General features: G+C 37.9%; 1 protein-coding gene across 4 annotated transcripts; it reads right to left on the reverse strand.

The window, feature by feature from the left end:
• Positions 1-9,202: 9,202 nt before the first annotated feature.
• On the reverse strand, positions 9,203-20,849 carry LOC122574297 (insulin receptor substrate 1). Of its 4 annotated transcripts, none has more exons than XM_043741714.1 (10): positions 20,636-20,849; positions 18,070-18,215; positions 17,702-17,984; positions 17,237-17,332; positions 16,212-16,511; positions 15,095-15,486; positions 14,046-14,461; positions 13,504-13,918; positions 13,088-13,328; positions 9,203-12,872 (listed from the first exon to the last, which is right to left on the reverse strand). In XM_043741714.1, the coding sequence occupies exons 2-10, from the start codon at positions 18,193-18,195 to the stop codon at positions 11,938-11,940; spliced, it is 3,204 nt and encodes a 1,067-aa protein (XP_043597649.1). In that variant the 5' UTR covers positions 18,196-18,215; positions 20,636-20,849; the 3' UTR covers positions 9,203-11,937. The 4 variants fall into 4 exon arrangements, with proteins under 4 accessions (XP_043597649.1, XP_043597646.1, XP_043597647.1 ...); XM_043741711.1 differs by having other exon boundaries at positions 18,711-20,849; XM_043741712.1 differs by lacking the exon at positions 16,212-16,511 and having other exon boundaries at positions 18,711-20,847.
• Positions 20,850-20,876: the final 27 nt, after the last annotated feature.

Consider the following 20,876-nt stretch of genomic DNA (forward strand, 5'->3'; position numbering starts at 1 on the left):
GAAACGAAGGCACATCAAAGGTGCCGCTATCGGCGCAAAGCCGTTTTATGCTCGCGTGTCATTTCTTTATGTGTGCGCCGTGTACACCGCTGTGTATACGTACCGCTTCCTCACGCACGTGCACGGATACACGCGCGTACCGGTCGACCCGCCTCTGCTTCGAACTGTCCGTGATATATTGTGCCGGCAGATATTGGATCGTATAAATTCCAGCGCGTTTCCAGCGGGGGTGCAACCGGAGAGAGAAGTTCGAGGCCAAGCAATACGTTCGCATATGGGCCGGTTCTTTGCAATCTAACATCCAAACCCTTCTTTCCATTCGAGAAATCCCCGTTTCTCTTCGCGCATGTTAATACAAATATGAGATAGCGATACGATAGCGTGCCGTGGCAACGGGTACGGCCGAAAAGAGCGCGATTCTGAAAATACGCCCGGAAATATCGGATAAAATCCTTTTATATGAGAAACTTGGTTTATTCGAGGAAATTAATTCGAGACGCTCGCTTGCTAAGGAGTAACGAATCTCGTTAATAAAACTGGAGATAATGGAAAATTGGAAGAGCAGATGAAAATGACGTGCCTTCGAAAGATAATGAATTAAAAGTATGGGTGAAACAAGTGGCGTCGATGTGATTGCCTGTGATGGAAAATCTCTGCAAAAACCGCGAACGCGTTATCGCCTAAATCCGGAGCTGTTCGAATGATATTTTCAATAAAGTGCACTTTCATTCTTTAGTCGCGATGACTGTGCCTAAAATATCGACGAGAAAATTACAGCGAAAAACGCGTCCATGTTATTTTATTATCAGAAAGGCAATAAAATAAGCAATTGTACGACCAATCGTTATCAAACGTGTAAAGATCATTTTCGCACGAATCGCCAAGATCAGATATTTCGTCTAATCGTTGCTTTCTTCGATAATTCGCCTGAAACTTTCCTCAACCTGTAACGGTCTCTAAAATAAGACGGAGAAGAATCGTGCTCTAACGAAGATATTATTCCTCGCGGAAACTCTTCATCGGTTTCTTAACTTTCACCTGACGTACGATTTCGTAATTTTAGAAGTATTATTTGCTTCAATCCGGGCGATTTTATTCAGGCAAGTTTCTCTTCAACGAGACGAATAAGATTTTCTTAACCGATCTTTCGCCCGTTTTTAAACGCGAAGGACATATTGCCATCATGGCGACGATAAATCTAGGTTCTACTACGAGGCAATGACATATACAAGGAGTTCGATAAAAGCAAGAACGACAGGCGTGCCCGTTTGCACGTTTTTCCTGTAGTACAATGTTACAAAACAACGAAGACCAATCGACTATCTCGCTGATCGAATTAGCTCGTGGTTGGTTCAACAAAAAAGAAAGATAAAAGAGGCCTAGAATGTGATAAGGAAACAACATAAAATGATTTATCTTTGTTGCAACATTTAGAGAGGCTGAAAATATAAATTAAAATATTTTCTTCCAACGAGAAATAATTTCTCGCGGAAGGGACGATAATTTTCGAGCGAATTTTTGGCAAACCAATCGTTGCTCGACTTATTGATCGTTCTATCGGATCGATAATCGAATATCGTTAAACCCGTTGAAGAGTCGCGTGAATACGTTTTGTGTAATAAATTTCCATTTTGACAAAACATTTCAAAAGGCTTTTAAACGATAAGATCTACCAACTGTTAGACATCTGGAACTACAATTTGTTCAGTTACTGATTGCACTAACGATTTCCTAATTTTCGTTTATCTTTTAATACAACTAACTTATTATTGTTCGCTGTATCGTACATTCGCAATGTTCATCGACCGTTTCATCATACGTATATCAAATTTTTTTTTTTTTTTTTTTTTTTATTATATTGTTTATTTTTAATTTTACAATTTGTCCAGTGGGACATTAGGTAAAATGTTATAACGTATGATTGAATAGCATGTGGATGGTTACCCCCAGCGGGGTGCCATCTTCGTGTTGTCAAATTTTGATACAAGAGAGAAACTGACAGAACGATCTTTACGCGTAAATGCAAAGATCTCAGCCGACGTTCGATTTGCGCTGTATCGCAAGGATCTATGCTTTCGCTGATTTCTTCGTGGCAGACGAATTTCTTCGTGGCAGCAAGATACAACAAGTCTAAAATAAATATTACAAGGCAATCCACCTTGAGAAAGGACCGGAAGCACCTTCTTCGTTCAATCGTCGTTATCATCGTCTCCTCCTCGCTCCTTCTTCCAGACAGTTCGACGACGCATTAAGATGACTAATTTTTTATTAGTTTATTGCAGAAATTTATATCTCGGTAGAAATATCTACGTGTTCATCCGCGCACACACACGTTCGACCTGCACAAATAGAAAACCGGTCACCTCGAGTATCGAGGGAATCTTATCGCTGTGCAAAGCGAAGAGGACCACGATGTAGCGGAGTCGTCGTTCGGCACTTTGATGTGGGTGTACACGCCGCGATATTGCGGTAACACGGGTTCCTGGAACTGTTTCAACGAAAAAGAGGCCCGACGATCCTTTATTTCCTTAGATAACCGGTAATCGGCTCTGTCGACACCGATGACGTCATAGCTCCCGTTTTGTCCACGACTGCGACTCGATATCGTCTACTTGTTTAGTCCATCGGCTTCTTGAAAAAATTCACCAAAATACTCGCCATCCTTTTCCATCTGTTCCTCTTAAAATAAATAAGAAATCTTTTCACCTTTCCGAGCTTTCTTCCAGGTACAGCCATTTTGAAGGATCGCCGTTACTTTCGTTCGATTTATTACACTCTGCTACTCAAAGATCTATAAATTTAGTAAAAATCTCTCTGTATTTCTCTTTATTCAGCTTACTGTTCCGTTTGTTTGTCCATCTGGATGGAATTTCGGATGAACGAAACTTCACTCGTTTCCCGAGCTTCTGAGAAAGCTCAGATTTGGAACACACGCGCATTTCCGTCGGCGATACGATGTAATTTCAAAGAATTGACCATCTCCTCTTTATTGGGAATAATTGTCCGATTAGCCGAGGTGAGATCCGAGACAACAACTCTCATCTTTGGATGACAGTTGAAGACTAAAAAAGTAACGAATATTGTATATTATAAACTAAAAGAATTAGAAAGGAATGATTTTTATTCGAAGACGTACCAAGTACAGAAATATAGTTTTCTTTAATGAGAAGCATTTTGAAGAATTTCTTTCTCTGATTTATATATTTGATTACCAATATTTCCACTTATGTCGTTTTACTGGTTTTATTTTACACTTTTATTTTGCTACCAGCTTAGTCTGGTTACCGGTAGTAATATCTTGAAGTATTTATAATGTCATAATTCGATGATATAAGTGGACGAGTTCGTTTGAAACGGCACACAGTAGTTTTTTTTTTTATCAGTATTTCTCTAGAAAAAGTAGCCCAGCAATCGCTTGGATGTGTTAAAAGCTTTATGCCCGCCATTAACCGAAATGTTGCTTCTGAATAATGTCTGCGTTCAGTTATTCAACGATTTCGACGAGAATTTAATGACTGAATCAAGGCTCTCATCGGTAGAATCTGTTGAATCTCATGGTGCGCTGCTCGTGGATACGAGAAAGATAATTTCAATATTACTGTCGTACACATAACGATGAATTCGAGTCGGTGTAGATTTATACACGTAGAAATAAACGAAATCATTGTATAAATATAACGCTAAATTCTTAAAACTAATGAAAAAGCTTTACAGAATACTGTATTTACGTTGTAGTATCGTTCCAGTATTTAATTTATTCTCATACCCTAACAGCTCTCGTAGAAAGAAGACTAAAAAGAAAACACTCCACTGACCTCACTAAAGAAATAGAATAGTGAAACCCGAAGAAGGTGTCCCGCTGGGGGTAGCCATTTACGTGTTATTTAGCAATTAAGCTAGAAAAATTTACCAAAAAAAAAAAAAAAAAACCAGCTGGGCAAATTGTAAATTACAAATTAAATAATAATAATAAAAAATCCTAACAAGTCGATGTAAATGACAAAGATATCTCAACGAAAGGCTACTTAAACTTTCAACGAAGAGTTAACTAGATCCTTCGATAATAACGAGGCTCGAACAATGGACGCACCGATACAGCGGATTTCAAAAGACCTTCTCTTTTTAACAGAACATATTTCGAATTCGACAATAAAACGAAAGCTACCGCAGTAAAATAAAAGGTTGAAAACACATGTGTGGTCGTTGCATGTTGCGTTGTATCTGGATCGTGTCACTCGACGGTGCGGTAAAATACGACGAAGAAGAGACTTTATCGAATGCCGCATCGTGGTATTTTTTAAATTATTAAACAGCGTAGCTAGCAATGGGTTCCAAGTTGTTTCAACATCGAGACTCGATCGTTGCCCGCATCTTTGAAAACTCGGTAACAGATATAATACGAGAGTTAACAACCACCAAAACCCGTTAATTACCCGACTACTTGACACGACGGATCAGATCCGCAGACTAAAAGGACAATGCCCCTTAGATTTAAGCATTAGATTCAACTGGAATCAAACATACCATAAACTCTCATAAACCGAGTTACAGTACCACGCCAAAGTAATTTACTTGAATAATTCTCAATGAAAATCGATTGTAAAAATCTATCAAATAAAAAAAAAAATCTTCTTCGGATCCCAACACACAGATTCTCGACCTGTAAAACACGACACGTCGTTAAAGGGCATCAATGAAATTCGGCCAAAACATTTAAACATTTAAAAAGAAGGAACAACACATACGCAGTTGTTACCTTGCCAGGTTGCAAGACCTTGAGGCACTACTGCATCGGTTAAAGAAGCCACCCGCTGGCAACCGTTTTAATGAATATAAGTAATTTCGCAAACAGGAATTATGCCATCGTAAACGGTCTGCAACGACCTCGTAAATATGAAAGTTTCTGGCACTGTGCTACTCTTCGCCCTTTTCCGTCCTATTAGCCACTCTTTCTTTGGGTCGTTGCTGTTTACTGCAACGATCCCTGGTTGAAGAAGTCGAGAAGAAGCGAGGCAAGATGTCAAAAGCGCGACGAAAAAGAAGAGAAGCGACAGAGGGGAAAAGGCGAGGGTACCAGAACATAAAGAAACAGGAATGGGTATCCCCGGCCCTATTATAGGGCCCATAAAACACCTCTCTAGGCGCGTGGCTCCAAGGACAAGATGGCAGACCTCTCTGCTTTTATTTTCCTCTCTTTTCGTTGTTAAGAGGTCGTATGTTGCGCTCGAAATGTAAGTAGCCTCGAAAAGACGTGTCAAATATTTCTTTGTTTTACGAGGGAAAGAAAATCGTGAAAATTGTGAGAACCTTTTCCTGCGCGTTGGTTTCCACGCATCAAAGCTGGGAATTTGAATTTTCCCATTGCTAGAATGCACATGCACGTATAGCAGTAATCAACGACATAGTTCTCGACATGTCTCGCCAACTTTTAGCAATTATCGACTAAAAAGATTCGAATCGTTTCCTTTATAGGAAGAACTTAAGCAAAACTTAGCTACGATAGAATCTGGGCAATCCGTGAATCGTTAAATATTGCACGGTACAGGGAACAAGTAGACCGCGGAAGATCGGCCATTCTTGCCGTTTTCTGTAAAGGATTCATGGCACGCGAACGGCAGATATATTCGGAGGGATGACATCGTTCGTCCAAGGATCTCGAGGATAGTTGCTGCTGGCCCTGAGTTCAGGGACACGGTCGCGTGGCGTTGACGAATTTCTTTAGTGCCTTCATAATACGTATCCGACGGTGTCCTTCTAGAGATTCACCGATTCGATCCTATGGTCATCTCCAAGTCAGAGTGCAACTACCGTGCAACTTTGACAAAAACTTGTGCTTCTACCAAGTACTTTATGATTTGAAAATCGCTCCGGCAAATGACGTTTATCATGCAATCTGAGAACACTTTTTTCTTTTATTCGTTCGACAAGATCGAACGATTCCAATCGATTGCACGAGAGGATTCGATCTAAGAACGTTATTGATTCCGTCGTTGCACGAAAATCAAGAAAATCTTGTGGGAACCAAGAAGATTCAAGGAGTCATTTAGACTCAATACTTTATCCTATTCTCAAGGATCTACAGCCGCCAACAAATACGTACAAAGCGTAGACAAAACAGCGACCAAACTTGAGAAAAAAGACGCGCCATCGAAAATCAAAAAGCTTATCGCGAATCTTTATCAGAAGAAGAAATTGAACTTTTGATTGGCACGAGCGAGAGCATAACGCCAGAATATAGATTACTAAAGCTTCAGTTTCGTCGCTGGTGCGCGCATAGTCTAACACAAATAAGAAATATACACGTGAAAATTCCAGAAGACTATCGCGTAGCTGCACAAGGGAAAAAGCACAAAGCTGGGAGACGAGGACGAGAAGGGGAAGAGGGAAGAGAAAAGACAGGAGAGAAAAGAAAGAGAGGAGAGGCAGAGGTATACCGGATTCTCTGATCTCAGCGATTCCATCATCAACGACTCGGGGCCTAGGATGGCAGATAAAAGGCAATTGAATTTAAATCATGAATACGAACGAACCGAGCGAGTAGGAGAGCAACGCGAAGAGGAGAGAGTTTCGGATAGAGGAGGAGAGACTACGTAAGCCCCGACGGCAATCTGGTGGTAGCTTTGTGACGGTAATGGCTTCAACCCCTGGCCTCAAACCCCCGAGGCTTACACCCCTTCTCGTTTACCGGTGAACACGCGACCTACACGCGCACAACTCTCGTCAAAGTCGATTTACCTACGCGTCCAAGCTGTTGGCGGAGCCTCGACCTTTCCAGCCAGTAGGAAAATTCCGATGCCGGTGGTCCTGCCTTTGATTTACCCTCCAACACACCGATGTTTCCGGATACTCGTCGAACGTAACGAAAACAAGAATATTCGAAAATCGAGTACGGGGTAATTGCACTCGAACGAACGTAGATTTGATCTTTTTCAGGATAATCTACAGTTTCTACGGGTTTCATACGGGTATTTTAAAGTCAGAGCTGTTTCTTACGATTGGCACCGTATTATTATTATTCAAATTCTCAATTATCGGTAAACGAAACGGTGATAATATAACATAGAAATATAATTTTCAGCTGTGTACAGCGATGATATTCGTGTAAAGTTCCGTGTTAGCTGTTTGATCTCAATATTCGATCAGAAGAAATAAAAGAATCAGTTGTACGCGTAATTTGCGTCAGGTCCAAGACATTTCGCTTTATCTCGTATCAGATTGGCTACAGTTATTCGTCTTTTTCTTTAAACTATCGTGAGACTTCGTAAATCGAGAAATAAACTATATTATTACCATTCTCCTTTACTTGAATGACGTGCCACGATATAGTTTGGATGGAGAACAGGGCCAGAAACGGTAAAATAATAATGTTGAAAAATACTTCATAACGATTTCACGGAATACGTAGAAACTCGTATGTCTTGTATGACGCGCGAAAGATGGAAGCTGGCAGGAATGGTAGCGTTTCTCCTTGAAAATATCTGAATCGATCTTTCCTCCCCTTGTGTAGGTACCTATGGAAGCCCGGCCACCGGCGTCGCGACGCCTACTCGAGCTCCACCCACGCATCTCGTACATGCGCAGCGAAAGTTCGGCGGTTGACATGTCAACGAAACCCTCGTAAAACGTACCGCTCCTTAATCAGCTCGACGGCAATCAGTGTGTCTACATTTAGGGGCAGTAACATGTTCTCATAAACGAGCCGTCGTTGCACCGGCTAGCCCGACTGTCCCCAAATGATAAGAGGCGAACAAAAATGTAATCAGGTTGCGAATATCTTTCGTTCGATATTACGTAAATTAAGTTTCTTTCGAAATTTTTAAACCGTATTCGTAACTTAGTGATTTCATAGATTTCGAGAACCAGAAATAATAAAATAATTTCGTCTGTCGAAGAAGCTATCTAAAATACTGGAAGGGACGATCAAGCGAAACTCGGAGTAGGAAGTAAAATTTCTATTGACTTTCGGCAAATTCTAGAGCATTCAGGTCCATTGGTGAGCATACCTGCGCCATAATAACAAGAGCGTCGTACTTGTACAGCAGCAAACAGTCTATACAAGGACGCAACAATGAATGCTCGCGATACGGTACAATTTTACGAGGAGTAAAATCGACTCGTTTCCTTTCCTCGTCCTAACTCATAATTTAGGGTATGTTTACCTGCATTTAAGTACCTTGACGCGTCCGTGACGACGAGGACAGGCCGTCATTTGGTAGAAATAAGGAAAACACCGTATAGGGTGGCTACTTCAAACTCATAGAACCCTAACAATTTCTGTAAACACGCGCATTTATCCCCCTTTTAGCCCTGTTGGCACGTAATTCGCTCTACATTCACGACAAACCTCTGTTTCTCTTGAATAGGGAAAGTTTATCGCGACTTTTCGACTCATCCGACGTATTTCCAATACTGTATGTATTTACTGTGGACATTGGGATTATACGATCTTTCCGCTTCATACTGAGATACGTAACGATAAACTAAGAGACATGTACAGCGATGTCGCGCGATAAACGAATAATAAAATTGTCCGTAACATTGTTCCTAATTTAACGATCCAATTAACTGTGAATAATTTAATTCGATTAAAGCGAAGCAGTCATATCTGTACATCATTATCGATTATGAAAATTTCGGTCAACTTTTCGTAATTATTTTCGTTTTATTAATTGGCTGATATGAAACAAGTTGAATTTTAAGTAAACTAGAGGCCGTAGATGTTACATAAAAACTGCGATCACAGTGTGACAGTGATGGGATATCGTAGCAAGTTGAATTATAATTGGCACATTTTACTTATCTTTTTCTTTAACTTTTACAATAACGTTTCTTTAATCATCGTGTAAATATAAAGAATCCTTTATTATTACTTACTTAAATCTATTCTATGTCCTTTTACAATCTGTCATGAAAGACGTTATTGTTAAAGTATAAAATGTTCATATACAGAAGATGTATGTCGATGACAAATGAAAACTTGGATATCACTGAAAGCAAACGATAACTTATTTAAGACAAAAAATGTTAATGTTCGTTAATAGTTAATCGTACTTGAAACCTGAGAGACATTGTACTAGTATAATTTCTAAAATTATAATCGTAAAAAACTTAAGATTTCTACACAGTAATACAGGTTTCTTAGAAAAAAGAACGGACAGTCTCTAAGCAGATAATCTGAAATTATTTGATATTAAAATAAATATTTAATGTGTCAGTAAAATACTTATTATTAGATATTATATTTAAATTTTATATGTACATTCAAATCAACATTACTTTCCCCATATTTATACATCTTTTCGTAATGTACATCTATATATTAAGGAATCAACATTCCCCAAATTTTAGCACTAGATAACACAATGTTCATTTTAATTGAAAAACAAATGGATTATAGAGTAATTTTTGGTTAACAAGCTCCATTTTTGAATCGGCATTAAAGTATCAAAAATAAAAATATGATTTAAAAAACGTCAAGGATGTACACCGTTACGTGTGATCATGTTTCCTTCATTTATGACATATATTTTGTCAGCGAACTTACTTGATTATTAAAATAAATCCCGGCATACCAATTGACAGTAAATATTAAAAGTTTTCAAGTAACGAAATAAATAAAATAAGTATATTAAACAATCTATTATAAGAGATAGCCATTAAGATAATTATTTATAATACACCTAAAATTATCGTTTCCTTCTTAAGGTATAATACTATAAACCATACGTGATTAGTGATTAGGTACTTAATTTATTAATTGACAAATTAATTTTCCCGACAAAAAGAAAAAGCTGAAAGAAATGTAATTTTCTCCAACGAAAAATAAATACTGTTTTCTAATACAAAAATAATAATTTCTCACTCGAATATAACTCGTAATAATACGTTTATAAATAAATAAAAGTTCAACTTTCCTATTTTGATTTCCCTGTCCTTTATACATTCGATATCACTAGCCGATTATTTCAGAAATTTCAATAAAATTAAGCGAAATAAATAGTAAAGAAAAACAAAATAAAAGAAAAATCTATGATTATAAAACAATAAAGTTCTCAAGTTTATAATTTGCAAAAGAGTTTATATTTACATGTTAATTATTAAATCAAACAAAACTTCCTTTACCAGGAAACTAAGACGCTATTAAAACGCGATCTATTTCATTTGGACGGACATTGTGTTAATCTGCAACAAAAAAAGATCTCGCGTATGCTTCGTTTTTTCTTTCTAAATAAAAACTTAGTGTTCAACTAATGTCAGTCAAATAATAATCTTAAATCGAACAATGTACATGTTACAACAACATTATTATACAATAATACAATCAACGTGTCATTTGTTTTATCTCGAGAACCTTCAGAGGAGCGTTCGAAGGATTTACTTTATATATATATATATATATATATACACATACTATTATATGTATGTATATATATATATATATACATATACATATGCACACGTATAAGTATCACATAATGAAGAACAGCAATATACACTGCTTTAATCATCATTAATATACGTATTATTCATTAATATATGTATAATATATCATATATATGAACATATTTCTATATATTGATGTATATTATGTTATATATATAATATAATACATATTTCCACATATGTATATATTTATAACATTATTTTGACAATGCATATGTATGCATATATACACGATATGATATAATTTATATCTGAACTATCCTTAAATTGTATGCGAGGAGAAATATGTCATTAAAATCGAACTCATAAAATATCGGTAGTATTAAGAAACATTTTTCCTTTTCTATTTTTCAGCAACAACGTCTCGTTAAGACTGATTTTTAATTTATTTTTACACAATCAATCATCTCTCTTTCCAGTGGATACCGTGTCTTGTATAATCCTTTACAGAGTAATCTGTAAATGCGTACGTGTATGCGTATATGTCTGAATGAACGTGTAATATATACGTGCGCACGCGCGCCCGCACATTCACATTTAAATGTACAAGAATGTGAAAATATTGTGTGAAACGATATTTCAGTAATTCATAATTCATATGAAAAAGCGTGATAATACGTATAATATATGTTCATTGTAAACGACGTACACTTGCCTGAAGTACAAGTTACCAGTAATTTAGCATCGATCCAACATTGGCGAACGATAAATGATTTCCTCGTGATGAGGAAACAATGCCATATTTGCTAGCTCGCACGTAATAATTATGTTTTTGGTAGTGTATCATTGCACATTGTTGGAAGAATCCAATCAAATTAACAAAAATCAACGTGATTAGTAATAACATTAAGTTAGTCGCCATAATATCTAGAAATAGATTTAAAACCACCGATAAATAGTACTCCTTTTCTTTTTTTCTCAATAGATTACTTGTTTTATACATGTATATATTTTTATAACGTGAGATAATACTACTTACAACGTTTGCTTGCAGAGCAACTGAAACAAGGTAGTTTCAATCTCATACTTAATATTCATGCACTTCGTCGAAAAAAATGGTAAGTATAAAAAAGAGAAAGAAAAACAGAGAAAACAATTAGACCCTCCTGTTCTCGAACTCGAAAGGTGATATCAATTTACAACAATATTTTAACATAATATAATCGTTATAATGTTAAATAAGAAAATAAAGTATAACCAGTAAACTTTCGCTTTTTTTTTTTAAGTCAGAAGCGTACGAAAAATAAAGCGATTTCAACTCAAAGTTTAGAACTAAATAATAAAATTTCCCTATCTACATTACTTTACATCCAGCACTCCGAACCAATTAATTTTTTATTAGTTTAGCTCGACCAATGTTAGAACGATCGATTGTCCTGTTTATACTCGTCAAAAAAAAAAAAAAAAGTCAATACAGCATTTTACAACACCTGACCCACACGCGTGTTACATCAATGCCACCACTCGTACATTTAAAATAATGACAGCCTAGTTTTATTTAAGTTTAGTGAAATCGATTTCAGCGTAATTGAAGCCTTCTTGGGATGCTGACGAAATAGGTGCCACGTTAGCAACCTCAGGAAGATCTAGACTAGCGTAGTGCAAAATTTCCGCATCAATTTGCACGAAATTCTTTTCTAAGGGGCTTGGCATAGCGGTAGGTGTAGGTGTGGGCGTCTCGTCTAGCAATTTGGGAGACGAGGCCCGCTTTTCAACGGTTGGCTTAAAGCCAGGCAACGTCGGACTGGTGTTTGGAGACGCAGTGATTAAACGTGGTTTTGATACGTTCAAATCGGGAAACTTCTTTGTTATAGCGTTCAACGTATTATCTTGCAAGGTCAATGAGTTGTTTGATATCACGCGACTAACTTGACTATCTTTCCCTGTAGGACTAGACGGTCTATCGTTAATTATTTTCGCCAAGGTTTTATTCGCCTCCGTTACAGAGATAGAATTGATCGTGCTAACTCTACTATTTGTGGTTTCTGCCATTGTACGATCGTTACTGCGTTTAGAAGTCATATTCAGCTCTGAAGATTTGTCGGTATCCTTTTGGTGAGTGAACGATTTCTCGGGTGATTGCGGGCTGTTCAAGGAAAAAGGGAAAATAGTCGCTGAGGAACCTGTTGGAGTTGCCCGTGGCGGCGACGCCGGTGTACTTGCTAAACTTTCTGATTCCGGACTTCCGTTTAGTGGTAAGAAACTAGGCGTTTTTATAGGTTTATTTCCCGCTTGAATCGCGATTGGCTGCGAACGAGACTTCTCCTTTTGACTACCCGCTCGCGTCGCTATTGGTTTACGATTGTTTCGACTGTTCATATTCATATTCATATAGTCTTGTTCTAAACTTGTTCTTGATTTAAAACTCATATCAACATAGTCGGCAGGTGGGCGCCGTGGAAGATCGACCGGTGCTGTTCTCGTGGCTCCTAAAACATAAATTATAGCTACACGTTAGACGATAAAATAATTAAGTTTATTTATTGAAGACATACGTTTTAAAGAAATATTAAGTCACACACGGTGTTATTGAAAATCATTAAGTATAAAAGATAAAAATCATTTTTATTTTCTTTAAGAAGCTATGATGAAATGGTTAATCAATTAATACATATATACATTTGAAAATTGTTAAATCTTTTACCTGGCGGTCCGTTCGATTGCACACACTCTTCTTGCATAGGCGATGCAATTTGCTTAGGACTTGTATCGGATTGTGACCAATCCTCCATTACACCATCCATTCTCATGTATGGTCCTTCTGCTTCTTCCACCGGTTTCAAAGTAGTAATTACAGGTTTATGTATGGAAGCAGAGGACGATACATGAATGTGACTATGATTCTGATTGGCAGTGATTGTATTGTTATTGTTATTACGATTAATCTGAAAAAATTTGAAAAAATAGGAAATTGAACAAACAAGAATTAATATAAACGTGATAATGTTAAATATTCGGCGGAAAACAAATTAATTTCACAGGGCAATCAACCTTAAAAATATCGTGTTAATGCATGCAATATTAAAATATAGAAATTAATTAATTTCAGTCCAGGGATACCTTATTTATGCGGCTCATATCGACGTACGAGGCAGTGGTCGACGACGGCGGTTGTCCAGGAGACATATCAACGTAGGAACTGGTGTCGGTGGCAGTAGAATACGAATGCGACTGAGATTGCGACTGCGAATAAGACGAAGGTGGTGAATTGAAGGTTGCAGAAATATTGGGTTTCGTGAAGTCCAATTCCATTAGGTCCTCCATTCGTTCGGAAGTTACAGAGCAACCGGAATTGTGTCCCCAAGAACTCGATAACAATGGCGCCGAGTTTGATTTATTGGAACTCGAGCTTTCACAACCAACTGGTAACGCTGCAGTGACTACATTCGCTAACCTGCCAATTTCAGGTCTCTTAGATCTGCTGCCTACAGAGAACGCTCGTACTCGGCTAGCTTCTTGTTGAGTAATGTCCAACCTATCCAAAACAAAAACCAGACAATCATGTCTTCCATTGGTACATTTTGCCTATCTTCGTATACACAATTTCTTTCCAATATCTAACACTACGTAAGATTAATAGAATTAAATACGAAGTTTCGTACCTATTTTTGCGATGCCTGTTTACAGGTTCTGGCCGAGACCCAATGGAATAGGCTCTTGCTGGTCTAGCTTGCAAATCCTCTCCGGATGGAAGAAAACTCGTCACTTTGTCTAAATGATACTCAGAGAAACGCAAATCTGTACTGGGTGTACCAGATGTAACGGAACAACTACTGCCACCATGCGACAGATCATCGGCAAAATGGCCATTGTGATTATGCGAAGGATCCATGTCGACGTATCCGTTGTCTCCAACGGGTGCCATAGGTACGTAACCTTCTGGTAGAGTGTTTGATTCTTCTACAAGGGAAGACCCTCGTGAATGCGAATATCCTGTTCCTGAACTCATTGGCATGTAACCTCCGCTGCGCCCAGGACTTGATCCAAAAGGGCTGCACATTTCTATATAGGAACTTTGCTGTAAACAAAGTAAAATTCCGCGCGTTATTATTTCGCCATTTAGCTATCATCGTTAGATGATGCAATATATATGTCATAGTAATGATGCAATATATATGTCATAGTAATGATGCAATTTGAACTTCAATTATTAGACACGTTATCGTTTGTTTCCTTAATAGTGGAATCTCGTGTAAGTAAGCAAAATTATGAATTATTTAATTCATTATTTCAAATTATATTATAAACAACTAGAGAACAGAACAACAATAGGTGATATCAGAGAATCAGAGAATCGTACTTTTCATCGTCATTTACAAAACTTATTCTTCTTTCAGTTTCGTTTCGGACGTTTAGATTTTGTTAAAACAAGATTATTTATAATCAAAAATTTTCAAGAGAATGTATAAAGTAACAGAACTTTGTTAATCTGTGCCAAGAATGACCAAAAACATAAATTTAGGCGCTAAGAATAGTTAATCATCGCTTAAAAGTGACTCATATTTGTAGGTTTGCATAAGCTACATATGAATATAGAAAACGTATTCGAACAAATATACATAATGCTTTTACTTAAATAAAATGATTAAAGTTCGTAAATTTATATAACTATTGTATTTTATCTATTCTATCAACTCTACCAACGACCCACCTGAGAAGGAGAATGCGACTTGAAATTTGGCGAATATTTATGATGCGAATGCGACGTGGACCACGGAGCATAATCGTCGCCATTCTCCTCCAGAATAACAGGTTCGTCAGGCGTTAAAGAATGACCATATCTCGAAACGGTACCCTCTTCCAACACATTTTCGCCACCATCGTCCATTGAGAGAGATGATCCCGCGGAGTCTGTGGAACATGCACCGGAAGCAGGACTGATAGGCATCGAAGTGATCGGTGGTGAGTAGGATGCGCCTTTTCCGTACATAGAATGCGGTCTCAGAGTACTCCTAGGATGACTTAACATTGATGCTGGATGGCTCTCGCTGGTGGTACGAGCCCTCGATGGTAAACTATCACATCTGTCACGCCCGTTTGCACCTAGAAACATATTAGTCAGACATATTGTTGCAAAACATGTTCAGTTTAGGGAACAAAATTCGAAAAGCATCCATCCTCCCAGCATAGCAGCGGTTAGTTCATTTGCATAGTCAAATGATTCCATAGATCTGTATAATATTTATGCATATTCAGGTATACAGGTTGTTATTTATTAGAACATATATTTTAGATCAAGCAATAAACAGTGATCAAAAAGGTGTATCCAAATGATTGGGATAGTGAGACGAAATATATGTACACTTCGAATACGAAAGATGTTATGGAAAATATAAGAAATAGACAAGAGAATAATGTCACATATGAGGATGACCGGTATGTCGGTAATGAAAACACCAAGAAAAAACATCATTGAGATTGAATGCTGTAGGAAATATTCCATCGATTGTTTTGGCACGCTGAAAGAAACGAAAAGGGAAGCGTTACTTCATTATGAAGTGTCGTGCAACTAATCGCATGCGAGTAGAAGCTTGCATTTCCACGGCAACGCGATGGTCTCATGGAGAAGTAAGTTATATATGACGCAACAGGAAGTAGTTTCAATTTCGAATACATCTGCTTGCGTATTTGGATTCCCATAGAAAGGAAAAAGTATAGAAAGAAGAGGGAATAGAAAATAAAACGGGAAATAGCAAGGCAGAGACACCGAAAAAGAAATAAAGAACATCTCTTGCTGATTTATCGTACAACGAAACAAAAATACATACAGCGTAAAACTGATCTTTTAGATGATTGCATTTGATTGATAATGGCAGCTAAGGGCAGCGACAAGGTTCTCTGATGGGATATTGTCGCGGTTGTGGTTGTGGTGGTCACGGTAGCGGTCGTAGTGATGGTAATAGTGGTGGTGATGGTTGTTGTAGTTGTACTTGTTGTAACATGAACGGATTGGGAATTATTGACGGAATGGGGATGACTCGCTACCGAATGACGACGTCTAGTGGTAGTGGCACAGTTGTTATTAGTCGAGGCAATCCCAGCAGTCCCAGCCCCGGTACCAGCAACGACTGCAAACCATACAGCTCTCACTGTCGTACAATTACTTTTCTTTTTCCATATACTTTTTGCAAAATCTAATCGACGTGATAATGACTGAGATTCGATCGAAAGATTTTTATTGAAGAAAATAACAGTTTATACGTATCAGAACATCGTAAACGTAAAAATTATTTCCTATCTAGCAAAAAATATCGTTGATCAATCTTTAGAAATTGAATAAATTTCTACTTCAAAGAATGCAATACACATTTGTTTTTGTTCTACTCGGCCTCTTTAATATGTATGTTCGCCAACGTCATATGTATGGTATTGAAACATATTGTGCAATACTAGAAACTACCTTTCGCACACGATAATCAATAAAACCCTGTTTGTTTCGCCGACAAATTTTTCGATTAACAATTGATCACGATTATCGTGTAATTATTTATCCTATAAAAATTTGACCAAAATATGTTTAATTTAAAAGCCATAGAAAGTAGTAAAACAAAAATCATAGAAAGAAGTTAGAGGTTTCTCTTGAATTTCATTTAAATAAACATGAACTTCTTTTTAAACAGAAAATACATTCGTGTAAAAATAGGCTAATATTTAATAGGCTATACGTATGTATATAATAAGAATCTTTTAACAACAAATTTGAGTATATTGAATCATAATCGTGTTTGTCACCCTTTGATGCCCACATCTTATAAAAAAAAGAAGCATACAACTGCAATGACAGAAAACAGACCCGTGATCGTATTGCAAGAAGAGGTACTCTGAGTCTGATTAGACTGCTCCTGTTCTTGAAGTTGATCCACCTGCTCCTCGTGCGTCCTGTGTTCCTCTGTAATACCCGCAACCCATTTGTGTTATTCTAAGCTGAGTTTTCAATTGTATATTTCGTGATTCAGCCGATATTTCGAGGCATGTAATGTAGTGCAGTTATAGTTATGGTCTGATATAAAAAAGAAAATCAATGTCTTGGACAATTTACACATAGAAGCGAAAGGAATTTGTAGGATGATTTCTGTGCAAAGGAGCTTCTGCGTAAAATGTTCAGTATTTATAAAAAAAAAAATCGAAACATCAAAATATTATAAATATATTGTTGAAGTATTTACATAATTGAAAATATACTTTGGAGGTGAGTGCTAAAAACCATAACTGATATTCTCTTAAAGTATAAATATGATTTATTAAAATTCAGACTCACCTAATGGCGAATTATGAAATTTTTGTCCAGCATGTCGTTGCAGCACACCGATTGGCTTGCTGGCTTCGGTGGCAGAGGAACTGCGAATTCTTTCACGTGGCCCGACATCATCTTTCTTGCAACTAGAATTGCTCATAGAATTTATAATAGCAGCATGCATATTATTTGCTATATTATTGTCTTCAGCTTCCATCCATAATTCACCACCACCAGTAACAGCTGAACGACCTACTTCCATGTAGAAGATACGTTCCATATAACCACATCGTCTGATACAAATTAACTGTGGAGCAAAGGTTTCGCATTAGTCTTTCTTCTTAAATACACTAAGTCTTAGACTGTGTCATCCATTAAAGTAGTATGCTTACAGGGAATTCTATAGTGTCTGAATTATCCTTTGCCCCGATTTTCACTAGGCTTAATGTTCGGTCAGTTAAACATAGCCTATAGGGGCCATGGATATTCTTTCGTTCACCTAGTCCTTTTTTCTGCATTGTAACTTGCCATACATGTTCTGAAATAAAATATTACATTTATGCCTCATCATAATTAATAATTAATAATATATAACATTGTAGAATCAACAATGTGTGATATTGTATTTAACCTCGTTATAACATTGCATAATATAACATATAACAGGATTTCCACATTTTATAACAATTGTTTATAAATTATTACAGCATATATCTTTTTATTTTATACAGGACAATACAGTTTTATATTTCTCACAAAGTATAATCAGCAACTTTGTAAGCAATTAATAAAACTATACTCGGAAGAGATAACAAAATATTGAAAAAACGTTCTTCTCCTACTTATTAAAGGCAATGACGCATTTGAAAAAACAGGTAAACAACTAGACTTATAGTTCAAAATATGACACTTCAACGAAATTGATACTCGTAAATAGCGAATGTTTGTTTGAAATTGTTTTTCAACGCGTGAATCTCGCGTTCCGTCCTTAATATGCGGCCTAATTCTAATTCAAATCATGATAGCGCATTACCAAATATAGGCCGAGGTTGCTCTCCATCAGCTACATCTCCGCTCTGAAGTAAAAGCATCGCTTTCAGCCATTCATCCAATTCTTTCTCACTCTCCAGAATCAAGCAAAAGCATTCGTCTTTCGTATACAATGCGATAACATGTTTGTGTTTGGTGTCCATGCGTCTATTAATATTGAAACAGCTGTTCAACAAGATGCTGCGCTTTGGCGGTTGCCTATTTTCAAATTTCTTTTTGCTATCGTAATATTCGAGACACGCGGGATATCCTGGTGCCTCGCCACGCAGTACAAAGAATTTTTTCTTCTGCGTCTTTAGCTTCTTCACGTGACCGGAGAGAACAACGGGACCTCCTGAAGGGGAGACTAAACCTCTGCTCGAAGACATCGCGCAGTGACGATCGAAAAGCCCGTTGTCGCCAAAAATTTTGCGTCTTCTCTATCGACGCGTAATATTGTACCATTTAAATGGTATAGATGATCAATTCGTTACGCATATTTTGCTATGCCCAAACATACTATGTCAATAGTTCATTGTGGTAGAATGCATGTTCCCACCCACGTTGTCAGAGCAGCAGCTCGACTCGAAAGACACACTTCCAACTTTTGCACTGGAGAAACAACACCATATAGATATTTCAATCGGTACAATCATATATCGTTGCTTCTATCGGCGTAAGAAGATTCAAAGAACGTTTCTGTAAAACTGCACGCTCGTTTTGCTGTTTTTTTTTCTTTTCTTTCTTAAACAATGTGTAGCCTTTCTGCTTTTAACGTGGAGAGGTTGTCGTCGTCGATATCGTTGTACTCGAAGCAAGCCAATGGTGAAAGCACGTGTCGGGGGTAAATAAGCAATAACACGCCACCATAGTGCATGTGCACTCAATGTGTACTAAGGGCGTCGCACGGGTCGACCTCTTCGATGCGATTCATGCGATTATTATCGAGTAACCACGTTTACTAAAGTCACGGAATTAAGAAACAGTCCAATCCACGACGAAAAATCAACAACTCTTCGTAAAGTGAATTTCTCGGTAAACATAGAAACTATGTACCTCTTGACGAGATTTCTGCGATCACGGTTCTCGTTGGGTTCCACCTGTCACGCGGTTTCGTCTAATTTCGCCCGCCACGGTTCGAGGTTCGTGTGGTATCCCAGGACGACAGATTGCATGGAATCTGAAGCGGCCTGTATACGCTAGCATTTACATATTTCGCATTTGCAAATATTTTGATTTGGAAATTACTCGGAAAAATGGAAGTATCATTGATCCGGGATAGAACCGCACGTACACCTGTTTATCGCGTCGAATAATACAATTTATAACGTTGACCAGAATGGTTGGCGCGTATACACAGACAGGCATGGGCACATATAAAGAAAGGGTTGTATACACGATGCTACTGACAATGAGAGACAGACACACGCGGGTGTTTTCACGTGTACACGCAGCAGCAGCAAGCGAGAGCGCGCGCGCGCGCGCTTGTGGTCGCTTGCTTGTTTGCTCGTACGTTTAGAGGAAATACGTAGAGAGGTAGAGAAAAAGAGAGTGGGACAGGCGATGCACACGTAGGTGGGTGGTTGAACCCCTGTTATCACTGGTAAGCGCGGTTTAAAGGCGGTCTGGTTCGGATAAATAGGCTATTGTCAAGGGCAGGTGAATTTTTTCATGCGCAATAGTAGGCACATCAAAACACGGCAGCATTCCAGGTCGATGCGAGAGAACGCACTCCTCTTCCCACACCCTTTATACATATATCGAGCACTTTGCGGAACACACGAATGGAATTCACGATGTGGTTAACAACACTGTATCATCATGCACGACGTATCCTGAATGCGAACTCTCGATCAGGCATACGCAAAATCCGTTCACGACAATCACATCTGCTTGAGGTGAAAAATTCGGGTCTCCTTTCGTACCCACCATCCCTCTCTCCCCTTTCCGCCCGCGTGCAAGCGACAAATACCGCGTCACTTGGGATCACGAACGCGTGCTTTGACTGTTTTCTTTGATAACCGAATTAAACATCACTCGATTCCGCGGTTCCTCTCATACACGTCAATCTTCACGATTCAATGACACGCACGTATCTTCAACTTTTTTCCGTCGCACGCCTAGACAGCTAAATAGGCGCTCATGTCCATCTTGTAAAGGTCATGTGTAT

Source organism: Bombus pyrosoma, linkage group LG13 (assembly GCF_014825855.1).
Source record: "Bombus pyrosoma isolate SC7728 linkage group LG13, ASM1482585v1, whole genome shotgun sequence".
Lineage (NCBI taxonomy): Eukaryota > Metazoa > Arthropoda > Insecta > Hymenoptera > Apidae > Bombus > Bombus pyrosoma.